Source organism: Hyperoodon ampullatus (genome assembly GCF_949752795.1).
Source record: "Hyperoodon ampullatus genome assembly, chromosome: 3".
Taxonomy (NCBI): domain Eukaryota; kingdom Metazoa; phylum Chordata; class Mammalia; order Artiodactyla; family Ziphiidae; genus Hyperoodon; species Hyperoodon ampullatus.
Window position 1 is genome coordinate 35,019,757 of NC_136916.1, and position 13,955 is coordinate 35,033,711.

A 13,955-nucleotide genomic window follows, 5' to 3' on the forward strand; every position below is an offset into this window, starting at 1 on the left:
TAAGACCCAGCGCAGCCAAATAGATAAATAAATATTAAAAAAAAAAAAACAACACAGCAGTTGAGGGGCATTCCCAATAGAGAGGAAAACATGATTAAAGGGATGGAGGTGAGTGGCAGCTTGTTGCCGGCAAGGAACAACCACCAGTTCAGTGTGTCTGGAGCATCCCATTCAAGGCAAAGTAAGGAAGCGGTCAGAGATGAGGCTGGGAGCTCGGAAGGCTAACACCCTGCTACAGCTTGTTAGCCTGGTGAACGAGTGTAAGTCTTTGGGGGATGGGGAAACATTGGGATATTCTGAACGTTGTAAGAAAGATCAGATTTGTGCCTTAGCTACGCTAGTTTGGGTTAGAGGACAGATTTCAGGGGATCGAGTGGGGAGCAGATTAGAAGGCTGTTGTAAGTGTCCTGCTAGTGATTTCAGGACCTGGACAGGATGGTAGTAGGAATGGAGAGAAGGAGCTGCAACGGAGAAAGACTTTAGTAGATATGACTGCACAACTCAGTAGTTAATTACAGATAAGGGAAGAATGAGCAAGAGGCAAGGGTGACTGCAGGCTTCTAGTTTGGGGAACTGAGAGCAAACCACTCAACCAAGAGAGGACACACAGAAGGACTAGCAATTGTGATCTAACTGTGTTTTGAGAAGAGATCCTGGTAGGATGCATCATTCAAGACTGAGAATTCCATGACCGTCCTTATGTGACAGCTACAGACTCCCTTGCAGGTCTCAAGTCCCTTTTCTTCTACAGGTTCCTTCCCTTACAGAATCATAGGAGATGAGAGCTGGAAGAAGGTTCCAGTAGCTTTTAGCCTAACACCCTCCTTGTACAGCTGGGAAGTCTAGAGATGGTAACTGACTTGTCTAAAATCCTTATTATCTTTTTAATACGTTTAAGGCTGTCCTAACTTCAGATGAAAAACAACAACAAAAATCAAGCACATACATATACCCATTCCTTTCCATCAACTTGACTACCAGTCTTCCTTCTTTAGTAATCAAATACCCATTGCCCCATTTCCTTCCAGTTCAGAATTCATTACTTAAAGCTCTGCAACGTTTTACTTCTCTACACTTTGAATGCTACTGCTCTAAAATTAAGTGAGAAAGACTTTCTTGTCAAACAAAACAGCCTTTTCTCAGTCCCCACAGCTGTTCCTTGGCTTTTGGTGAGGTTTGAATACTATCTGCTACACCTCTCCTTAAGTGCTTTGCTCCCTTGGTCTTTCTAACAGTGAGCTTTCCTTGCATTTACTCCTTCATGCTCCACTTCTTCTGACTCCAATTCTAGATCTCCCTGCTTCCATCATGAGCCAAACACTCTTCTCTCTTCAATCACTTACTCTGGGGTCATTCACCTCACGGTGTCCACAGTGTCTTCTGGGTTCACATCCAGATCGGACAGTAGTCCATGTGGAAAAGTTCTGCATGTGTCTTAAGTGTGATGTGCCAATTCTCTTGGCCCGCATCACTTAGAGGCACGGAGCCTTCTCAAAGACAAGGAATCCATGTGCTCCTGTAGGGGCTCACTGTTGGGCTGAACCACAGTTAAAAGGGACACTGACAAATGAGAGAATGTTCTGAAAAGAGCAATGGGGTTGGTAAGGGATCTAAAAACAGCATGTGAAAACCGCTGAAAAGGCCAAGAATGATGAGCTTGGGAAAGACAGTGCTCTTGGGATCCAGCTTTCTGCAAATTTGTGAAAACTTGTCACATGGGATGCAGCATAGATGTGTTTTTCTCTGTTTCAGAAAGCAGAAATTTGAAGGAGGTTGTATTTTGGTTCAACAGGAAAAAAAAATTATTGCAAATAACTCAGGTTGTTCAACCCAAGAATGAGCTGCCTCTCAATGCAGTGAACTCTGCCCTTGCTGAAGGTGTTGAACAAGAAATGCCTGTTCTGAGAGGGAGACCAGCCATATCACCTCTGAGATCCCCTATCCTCTGACACCCTGTGAATCACTCCCCCTGTGATAGCCTGTCAGCACCACGGACTTCATATGCCTGATGAGGAATCAGCCGTCCCATCCAATTCCTCAAGTCTACCATTCATGCTGTTGTTCTTCTAGATTGCTGGGTTAGATTCAACATCTTTGATTCCTTGTTCTTTTTAGGTCCCTATACCTCCACCTCCAGAATGTTTCTTTAATATGCTCTTAATACTTTATTTCCACGGATACCATTATAATCCAGACTTGCCAAACCCCATGTGGATAGAAGTCATTGGATTTTTGAGTTGGGACGAACCCTAGAGAGATCAAGCCCAGCCTGCTCATTTTATAAGTAAGGAGAATGAGACAGAAAAATGAAAGACTTCTCTAAGGTCACATAGTTAAAAGTGGTGGTACTAGGCTCCAAGATTTGTAGTGCCATATTCTTTCCATTGCCCCATACCACAGCAGCTCTGGAATTTCTCCTTTTAATCACTCAGGCCACCCTGATACATTTCGGCCTAACTGGTTTTATAGACATTGGCCATGACTTAACCATGTTTAATACTGTCTGTTTGTTTAATGATGGCCTTTGGTCAAATCATATGTGTTAATCTAGATCTAGGAATTATCCTCAGTCTCTTAACTGTAACAGACCACTGGGTCTGCTTTGAGTTAAACAGCACTGTTCTTTTCTGGGCTTCTCACAGATACTGCCAAAGCAGGACTGCTGAGTTGTGAAATAAAGAAGAATTCTAGCCAGCTCAAGCTCTCTAGAGTCTGCAAATCCAGGTCATTTGGATTTGAAACATATCATTGTACTCCAATGAGTACAAAAATTACATATATCATGTTAGCTGGCTATGCTCTGATTACTTCCATAAAAGGTCCTGGACTCACGTTGGTTCTTCGGTTGCTATTCTGGTCTCTTCTAGTTCTTGTGCTTGTTTCAGCCAAGGTAATTTCGCTTCCACTGGACTTTTTTCTGACAAAAAGGGAACATGAACAACAAGCTTAATTACTGTTACTCATTCAAGAGTTGGATATGTGATTGTTATTTGCTGAAGATTTCATCAATAAAGAGGTCACACCTTTCAAATGCACAGTACATGAAGTGGCTTCTGGATGGAACCAAAAATTTCTGTCATTTTTTTAATTAACACATTATCAAAGTACAACCAAACAACCCCATGACACAGTTGAATACATTCTCCAAGTTAGCATAAAAATACCTTTTATAAATCAGTACCAATATCTGTTGTTTGCATATTAAAGCTCTTACTTCAACCGTTATCAGTTTGCTTTCTTTTTCCACAAATTTTTTTGCCCGTTGAATGAGGAAATTAATAGAGAAAAGCAAATAACATAGAAGGCTTAGAAAGTTGGGAGGAGGAGAGTCAGTGCTATGGTTTATTCAAACTTTAATTGCTATAATTGTTGAGGGAAATGATTACTAATTACCACTGGCCTGCAGGGGCAAGCTGGTGCCCCTTTCTGTCCTTTGAAGCTTCCTAAGATGTGAAGAAAGAAACAATCTAATTATGAAATGAGAAAGGAAATAATTTTGGACTGCTTCAGGAAAATCACAGACACTAAGAAAGTGGCTATAAAAGTACCACTGACTGCAGAAATACGGAGAAAAGACTTCACTGGGAAGTTATATAATCAGTGTTTGTACCTTGCATGGAAACCAGTGATTTTTCTGGAAGACAGACATCATCAAATAAATATTTTTTGAATAGTTAGTTGCCTATGAGGCTATTTGTATAAATAATGCACCCAGAAATAATGAAGAAGAATTTTATCATCTTCTCCAAAGTACTAAGGAAGACTCCTTGGCACTGATACTTGGGAGTAATTCTTTTTCCATTTCCAAAAGGAAATACTTGTCACGAGGACTAGTAATACCTCACTAAAGTACGTATATGGAAATAATCATGTCTAGAGAGGAACATACATCCAAAAGATGATGCCAAGACTTCCTTACCCATGGATGCTACCCATTTCTGCTAATTCATGTGGAACAAGTGGGAACTACAAAATAATTTCTAAGTGCATCTATAAATCTAGATTGGGAACTGAAAGTCTTCATTCATTCATGGTAGGCAATAGGACATATGATGAAGCTGGCATTGTTCCTTCCTCAAGAAGTGTACACTCTGGTGGAAGGCATGTGGGAATTTTCCTTTTCCTTTTTCTCTTCATCCTCCTTCTCCTTTTTCTTCAAAGCAGGGACTGCATCAAATTATTTTATGCCCACCAAGAAATGTTAATATAAGCCTAGACAGGAGCCACTCTATATGTACTGAATCAATAAGAGCTCAGTTTCTTCTCCAGACCAATTAGTCACATAGGTCTAACTTCTTTATCTAGGTGGACGGGTCTACTATAATCTGTCAGTAAAACAATTTTTATAAGAAAGTTAGTACATTGAAATTTAAATGCTGCAATATTAGTAAGAGAGCTGGAAAACACCGTTTGATTTAACTTTAAAATGCACCACAAACTTACCTTTGGGTTTGTAACACGGGATGGGAATGATACATTCTTCTTTGATGTGTAACTTCAGTTGTGGATTACAGCCACCAACGTGCTGTCCATGATGGTTGATACACAGAACAACCCGGTAACGTAATCCCCGGCCACAAGTCACTGTGCACTTCAAAGATGAAAAGAGAAGCCAATGAAATTCTCGTTCATGAAGAGATCCACAAAGGTACTAAGGTCTCATGCACAGGAGAGTCACTAATCTACATGAATGTTAAACACAAAAGACCGTTAGATAAACATTATGTAAGGAAGGGGGTGGAGGCTGATTTCCCATGATTCTTATGCTTCAGGGCCCCTCCCTTGCAAGGCTTCCTTCCCATTCTCCATTCAAAAAGTATTTCAGGTGAGGTCACAGCGCAAGAAAAATTGAAATGCCCTGAAATCTTTCTACGCAAATATGAAAGAAACTTAATATAGGTTTTCTCAAATTTGATTAAAAATTCACATGACATCATCCAAAACAAGTTGTGAAGACAAAAGAAACTTTTCTAAACTACTAATTTAAAAAAATATCAAATTTTGCTCAACCATGCTAGAGGATTATCTTTCTATTCTGTGTATAGAAATTGATCTTCCAAAATTGTTGTCATATGAAAGGGCCATCGAAGAGTATTCAGCCAAAAAGTGTAGGAAAAAAATATTATAGATGTATCAGGCACTTAAAATTAATAAAAACATTATGCTATTTTCTCTGAGTTTTTATGAACTTTGTGTTGTTTTTTTTTTTCTTGAATTATTTGTTTATGATTTGGAAGGTACTCTTGTCTATGAATGGAATATTTTCATGTCATGAACATCCAGGATATGTTTTCAATTTGTGTACATTATGTTGGTGAGCATGTATGTATGTATATGTGTGTGTGGTTTGTTTTTAAAATCAAGACTTTATTTTTTAGGACTATTTAAGGTTTATAGAAAAATTGAGCAGATAGTACAGAGAGTTCCCATATGCCCCCTTTCTGCTACATACAGTTTTCCCTATTGTTAATATCTTGCATTAGTGTGGTACCTTTGCTACAACTGATAAACCAATACTGATACATTATTATTAACTAAAGTCCAGAGTTCACATTAGGGTTGTCAGCTTAAAAAAATTTGTAATTTCTTACAATTTCTTTCATTATTGTACATACACATTTACTTAGATACCCAATATTTGTGTTTTGTATTCTTTCTTCTTAAAAAGTCACCTCCTTGGTAGGGGAGGGATAGATTGGGAGTTTGGGATTAGCAGATGTAAACTATTATATATAGGATGGATAAACAACAAGGTCCTACTGTGTAGCACATGGAACTATATTTAATATCCTGTGACAAACCATAATGGGTAAGAATATAAAAAAGAATGTATGATATATATATATGTATAACTGAAACACTTTGCTATACAGCAGAAATTAACACAACATTGTAAATCAACTATACTTGAATAAAATAGATTTTTTAAAACGTCACTTCCATATTGTATAAACTTCAGGCCCCACCAATCCTGGATCCACCCCTGGGAGAGGTCAAGAAGCCTTGGGCATGTGCTAGAGAACACACACTGTTCTGCAGATGTGATCTCACTAACTGTCCTGACACACTGACAGGTTAGCAGCTTCACTCCCATTTAACAGATGAGCAAATGAACAGCCCACCACCTAAGGACCTTGTTCAAGGTCATGCAGTTCCTAAGAGGCAGAGTGGAAATCCTTCCCAGAGCCTCCTGTTGTCAAAATAATGACTTCACCACTGCTTCATAAAGCTTAAAGATTCTTTCCTGAGTCCATGGATGCTTCTTCAATTGTCACAGATGAGTTGCAGAGGATATGGAGGCCTTTTTCAGCATAGACCCATCTCCAAGAAGAGCAGAACAGCAGGAAACCTCTCTTATTCCCTCATGCCACTCTTATGACCACTGAACAAATACTGAATGAATTTAGTGAGGTTTGAGATTATATCTGACGTCTGGGAAACTGATTCACCTACCCCCACATTCACCTATTTGAAATATATGTGATCTTAAGAGGCTATTTTATATTGGCCAAGAAAGAAAAAAAATTCTGCCCCAAAGAGAAAGAAAACAATATGATTATAAGGTATAACTACCCTAGAACTGGTCGATCCAAAGGAATATTATTTCCTTAGTAGCTTCTCAGGAAGCTGGACACTTACCCCAAGGATGTGGTCAGTGTTTACGACATTCCCAGAACTCCTCTTTCAAGCTGAATACATCCTTAATGATAGCAAATTCTCATCACTGAGAATGTGTTTGATTTTTTTTAAAGTGGAAAGTATGAAGAGCCAAGAAGGATGAATGAGATGCGTTGGTTAACAATCCTTCATTTGGGTATTGTAAGTGACAATAAAGTCATGATATAGATGGGGTGGGGTGGTATAAAAGCTCTAAAGACAACACAGAACATATGGGTAAGACCTGTAAGAGTGAAAAACAAGCTCTGCAGGTTGTAGAAGTAATGTGGATTTTTGAGGAGAGATCACAATATGATTTTTGGCATATAACTCGAGTTCAAAGAACCGAACGACCTTGCCATAATAAAATCCTTCCATCTCAGTCTATTGATTTATGTGAACAAGGCTTCCCAGTGTGTACATGCAAAACAAACTAAAACAAGAAATCAACAGTTAAAATTAAGAATAAAATTACTGCTGAACCCATGTTTCATTCTGGCAATGGACTATTTTTTAAAGCCCCACTCATCTTCTTGGAAGACTAATTTCAAAGGAAAATTTACTATGTATGTATAATAATCATTCACGAGAAATCGAAATACATTTAATTGTTGTTTGGTTGTATACTAAAATTAAATAATAACTTAATCCAGGGGAACATTTCTAATACTTAAAGCCTTACGGCTATAGGAAATTAAAATAAATTAATTTCAACTGCTACACGTATTTTCTTAGAGAAAAGTAGAATAGGGTAACCAATAAAAGACTTTAAAGCATAAAAGTACATTATATTAGGATAAATTCTGTGGGGGGGAGTGGTTTGAAAATGTGAGTTCAAGGGGAAAATAATGCAAAACATTCAAATTATTCAAGAGCTTGTTCATATACTTTTTAAAAATGGAAGATGGCAAGGATAGAAACCATCATGGCATTTACATTCTACTGGACATATTTTTTTTAATGCTATAACACTTTTATTTTAAAATGTCAGCCTTCAGGACGTGTTAGAAATGACATTCTTTGATTTTTTTTAATTTAAACTTGTGATAAAAATTTTAGATGTCAACCTAAATATATATAAAGGGGTATGTAATTTTCCAAACTTCTTTTGGTATGTGAACAAAAAAGGATGGATAACTACTGCGCTACTAAGTACAAATGAAGCAGTAGGGGGTGATGAGTTTGAGCCAGGGATATCAGAAAAGGACTGTGATGAGATAGCATCTGTAAACTGGGGCTGGAAGTGGGTCTTTCACCCAGAAAACTCACTTATCTCTACTCTTCAATTTCAGTTCAAGTGCTTCCTCCTTTCGGAAGCCTGCTCTGACACCTTCAGGTAGAGTGAATCACCCCACCTCTGTGTGCCGGCCATACAGGACATCATACAGCTCACTGCAGTGTCACACTGTATCATAACTGTTTATTTGCGTGTATGGTTTCTGCAGCTGGATTATGAGCTTTTGGCGGGGGGGTGGGTAGAAGCAGGTTTTATTTACTCCCTAGGATGGCAGCTGGCACACTGAATAAATAAATAGGTGAAGGCATGTGTGTGTTGAACTAAATATGTAGGGATCACTCAAAAGAGCTAAAGGAACATGAGTCAATTATGTCTCACCCTCTAGTAAATTAAAAGTTTAAGCTTAAAATATTAAATACCAATACCTGCAATTTTTTTACTAATCCAACTGCACTTTATTTGCTCTAGAGGTTTACTTGCTCATCTCCCTAGAGAGGAAACTAAGCTAATCTAACACAAGGCCTTGTTATACCTCTGTGATGTTGCCCTTTTCTCTTTTCCCACCACCTGACACCTCAATGGCTTCCAAATAGGCTGCCTGCCTCTGGTCTTTCCCAGCATCAGTCTATTGCCTCAATTACTTAAAATATATTACATTTATTTTCTTCAACAAAAATAGCGAAGCTTCTTAGTAACCACCAGACTAAGAACATACCTCTAATGTCAGTTTTATCATCTCCATCTGAATTTTCCAATTCTTTTTTTTTTTAATTTATTTTTGGCTGCATTGGGTCTTGGTTGCTGTGCACAGGCTGTCTCTAGTTGCGGCAAGCAGGGGCTACTCTTCGTTGCGGTGCGCGGGCTTCTCATTGCAGTGGCTTCTCTTGCTGTGGCTTCCAGGCTCTAGAGCGCAGGCTCAGTAGTTGTGGCACACGGGCTTAGTTGCTCCGCGGCATGTGGGATCTTCCCCGACCAGGTCTCGAACCTGTGTCCCCTGCATTGGCAGGCGGATTCTTAATCACTGTGCAACCAGGGAAGCCCCAATCTTCCAATTCTTAGTAACGTGGGTTCTCTCTTTAATCGAGGTGAATTAGGGCCTTTTTCAACATCTAGTCATTCTGTGTCATTTCTGCCTTTGCTCAGCCGTCTCGGCTTGGCCCTACCTCACAGTGATGTCTTCACTGGGCTCTCGTTTGGTTAAATCTTAAAGATGGGTCAAGCACTACAAAGGCAACAAAGACTTCCCAGTCAACTCTGCTCCAATGCCTGTTCCGTTCAGATGTACTACGGTTCTTAATTAATTGTTCTTACCTGCATTGATGCCTGCAATGTTCTCTCTTACACTGTCCTCCAACTGGCTCTTCCTAAGCTCTTTGGGACTAGGAACCCCGTTCATATACAACTTCTGCCTCCCCCAAGTTGCCCAGTACAGTGTTGGGAGCATAGCAAATAATCATTAAAATCTGAGATTGAATTAAAAAGTGGCGTGTACTCGGGACTTCCCCAGTGGCACAGTGGTTAAGAATCCACCTGCCAATGCAGGGGACACAGGCTCGAGCCCTGGTCCGGGAAGATCCCACATGCCACGGAGCAACTAAGCCCGTGCGCCACAACTACTGAGCCTGCACTCTGGAACCCCATGCCTAGAGCCCATGTTCCACAACAAGAGAAGCCACCGCAATGAGAAGCCCATGCACCGCAATAAAGGGTAGCCCCCGGTCGCTGCAACTAGAGAAAGCCCGCACACAGCAACCAAGACCCAATGCAGCCAAAAATTAATTAATTTCTAAAAACAGTGGCGTGTACTCAAATCTTACCTGAGACCACTCCATGGCAATCCACTTGGGACAGTCGAACAGATTGCAGGTTTGCATAACCTTGGGTTTAGGCGCATACATGCACTTCCATTCTTCCACTTGCAGTATCTCTCCATGCATGGACTCCTCCACACACACGAAGCTCCGTCTTTGAATCCCACCTCCACAGGACACCGAACACGCAGTCCAAGGATTATGTTCCCAGCTCAAAAGCAAACAAACGAAAACACATTATTTATTTGTTGCCTGTTTCAAGTTTGCAAAGTTGATTGCAAAAAGTACAGCCTTGGGATAACAGTTGTGGTTCGGTTGACAGAGCACAGAATTGGAACCTTAAGACTTTAATCTTAACTGCTACACACAATCTGCAGTCACGAGGTACTTAACTCCTTTGACCCGAAGGTTATTGTCAGATGGGAGTAAGACACCTGCCCTTGTGTATTACCACAACAGGGCCATTGTGAGAATCAAATAAATTAAACTATAGGGTGTGAAAGCATCTTCAAACAGTCCCTAAACTATAAAACACCAATGGACAACATTACTAGGGAATCATAGAATCTCAAAGTCAGAAAGAACCATCCTAGTCATCTAGGTATAAAAGGGAATGCAAATTTCTGATCAATTGCAATGCTTGAGGTCCCTCTATAATACCCAGTTATCAAGATACGCTTGACATCTCCAGTGACAGAAAACATCACCCTCTGAGCCAGCCTATTCCATATAATTCTTAGAAAGATCTTTCTTATGGACTTGAAGTCTGTGTTCCCTTATCTCTCTGTGAAAGGTCTAATAACTGCCCCTCTTACATTTTAGTCTATTGCTACAGATACTACAGTTCCTTGCAAATTACTTAGAGCATATTACAGAAAGAAAAAGGAAACCTGTAACTCACCGAGGGAGAGGTTGGAAGTGGTCATAGGGCATGATCTCTTTAAATCCATCGCTACAAATGAAATCATTGTGAGAATATAATTTCTAATCAACTAACATATTTATTAATTTGACTAGTACAGGTGTGACATCCCAAAAGACAGAGCTCTTTCAAATTAAAAACTAAATATGCCGAGTGTTATGAACCATTTCCCCCAAAATTCAGCCACGATCTCCTTAATTTTTAGGAAAATCTCTGACACACAACATCCCAATTCTATATGAAAATGTAGAAAATGGAACTAGTAATATGTAGTCATCAAAGGCAAGAGTTTCTCTTAGTTTAGATAAATCTATTTATTACCTTTTATCATCTTAGCAGGTTAGTCTGATAAAATATATTAATGATATTAACACACTGTCATATTAGCAGGATCTTTAGAAAACCATTTTGTTTCACAGAATTTGCCTTTTGAAAAGGCCTCTATCAATAATTACATACACCTGGGATTACAGGACATGCACAGCTTCGTGATAGGAAATGAAATCCACTGAGAATGCTTCCTTTTCCACTTGCACACTTTTGCCTTAGCCAGCTGGCAGATAAGTGGGGGATTCTGGGACTTGACAGTATGCTGTTATTTTAAGATACTGTAGTAAAGCCAGGAAACTTCCCCAGGCAATCCAATCATCAGGTACTAAATTATGCAGCAGGATAGTTTATGCATAGCTTTACTGCTCTGGCATTAAAACTCTTCACTTCCTTGCACCATGCATTATTTATACTGAATTTAATGTGTACACTTCAAAAGTCAAAACGTGGTGATTGGTGACCCAGTTTAAAAAGCTAAGATGGTGGGCTTCCCTGGTGGCACAGTGGTTGGGAGTCTGCCGGCCAGTGCAGGGGACATGGGTTCGTGCCCCAGTCTGGGAAGATCCCGCGTGCCGCGGAATGGCTGGACCTATGAGCCATGGCTGCTGGGCCTGCACGTCTGGAGCCTGTGCTCCGCAACGGGAGAGTCCACAACAGCGAGAGGCCCGCGTACCACAAAAAAAAAAAAAAAAAAAGCTAAAATGGTGAGTTACTAATATTTACGGCTGGCAAATGGACTAGACACTGTACTTGGATGAAGAGAATGTTCATGCTGTATGTGTAGGAGATGCTCAAAGAGGTTCATTATAAACAGTCAAAGATCACAGCACATGGACACATAGCCCGCTAGAGAGAACTAGACTGAGTAAGCTGATGAGCCTAATTCCTACTGACCACGGTTATAAATGTGAATACAGGTACCTGCCACCAGTGTACGTTCAAGGTCACGCAATGGCAATGTGTTGCCTGGCAAGGGTGGATCAGTCACAGCTGCAGCTGATTTGTTTCTTTTTAAAGGAAAAAGGGTATGGGCAGTTATGCAAACCTTGATGGGCAAGGATCCATGCTGCATTCCTTCAGTTTTGGTTTTGGTTTCACATTCTCAGGGTAGTAATGGCAATAATGGTCAGGAACCACCCTCTTCAACCGGATATCCACACATTCAGCAGAATTAAGCTGATACCCTAAAGCAGCAAATAAGAAAGTCTGAAGATCGCATCCGTTTGGGGTTTACTTGGCAAAGTTATCACTTGCCACACACTTTTTTATTCCTCTTTAAGAAACGTAACTCAGTGGTTCTCAACCCTGGGTGTATAACAGAACCACTTGGGAGGCTTTAATATACACCAATGCCCAGGTCCCTTCCTGGTCCAATTAAATCAGAAGCACTGCAGCCAAGAACAATTAAATCAGAAGCACTGCAGCCAAGAAATCAGCATTTCCACTGGTCAAAGTGGAAGGAGTGGGTGCTTTCTGTTGCCATGATTGCGTTGCCATGATTGCGTTGAGACCAAAGAAATAACGTTGTTCCTTTATTCCCAGGCTGTGGGGTAGTAGAAGCAGCAGACGCCCACTGCTTAATCCCAAGGGGGTAAGGCTCTTTAGCCAAAGCACCTATGGAGAGCTAACAATTGGATTGAGTGCTATTTTCAGTTTCCCGAACTACTTTAGGTTTAGAGTTGTTGTGGGGAATGAATAAGGTCATGTGTGTCAAAGCTTTGTTAAAAATGTAAATCTCTAGACAAATGCTAGGTGATATGGTGCAGCAGCAGCAAAAAAAAAAAAAAAAGACTTTTTAAAAAAGACTCTCAGGTTCTTCTAAGTTGACTAATATGTGTGGCCAAGATTGAGAATGACTACTTGAACTGATTAGTTATAAGTACTCCTAGCACTTATAACTAAAAGTTACAATAGACGCCTTTGAAACTGTTTGGAGCTCAGGTACAGAAGATAGTTATCCATTGTCACGTCTCCTCATCCTGGCACTGTGCAAGGCTCTCTTGTTTCCATATACTTTCTCTTCTCCCACCACCACTCCCATTACAATCCCCCAGAGACACCTATTTATTGTTTATATGTCCTTAAATATACATCTGTCTTATGGAATTTTGTTTTGTGTGTATCTGTTTTGACTAAATTAATGATACTGTGTTTTAAGACCTGTTCTGTTTTCTACTTTTCTCACTCAACATTACATTTCTGAGAACTACCCTTGTACTGTTGCTTCTTTCTTCTGTAAAATATTCCATTGCTTGTACATTCTACTTATTTCCTGTCCTGGGGTACCTAGGGGTACCTCTGATGACAATAAACTTTCTAACTGGGAAAATAAGCACTGTCTATACAGAGAGGAACAAAACTCTCCGCGCCTACATCTCCCTCTGCCTCATAAGCCTTCAAAGAAGAAGGAATGGAGACTTATTCCTGATTCTATTAAATTCAATTTGTACAGTCTCTGAGGAAAGTGAACATTCCACAAGCTATAAACTTAAAAAACAACTCACAAAATGATGCTTCTAACTTCCTGAAAGATTTGATTCCAAGTTTCCTGTCACTACATAAGTGTCATGTTAAGTTTTTTAAAAAGTAATTTTTCAAAACCAGAATGAGCTCTTCACCAAAAAAAAAAAAAAAAAAAAAAAAACCACACAAAAAAAAAACAAACAAAAAAACCCCAAAGTTAAGTTCTCAGCCTCAGCCAACTGGTCTAAAGTTCTAAAAATACATTTAAAGGTCCAACTGCTGAGAGGAATCTGGTTTTATAAACCAATAGACAGCTTTCTACAAGTCAAGGCTTAAATGTAAGCTGAGTGTAGAAGGACAGACTGGTATGCGTTATAAAAAGCAAGGTCAAAACCACAGGAACGAAAATCCAAATGGAGTCAGTAAAATATTACTTGGGTGCCAATATCTGCCAGAAAGTCTGCAATATCAGATGACAGTGGCAATCTTGGCACTTTCTCCAAACTAATCTCAAGTATCCCACATAGATGATTGC

General features: G+C 39.8%; 1 protein-coding gene across 1 annotated transcript in view; it reads right to left on the bottom strand.

Moving 5' to 3' along the window:
- ADAMTSL3 (ADAMTS like 3) overlaps positions 1-13,955 on the bottom strand; it is a gene marked incomplete at its 5' end in the record, with an annotated part of 559,659 nt that overhangs the window by 155,022 nt on the left and 390,682 nt on the right. Inside the window, 5 exon segments of the mRNA XM_079701202.1 lie at positions 2,833-2,917; positions 4,444-4,591; positions 9,712-9,916; positions 10,607-10,657; positions 12,003-12,141. Coding sequence (XP_079557328.1) covers positions 2,833-2,917; positions 4,444-4,591; positions 9,712-9,916; positions 10,607-10,657; positions 12,003-12,141 — 628 coding nt within the window.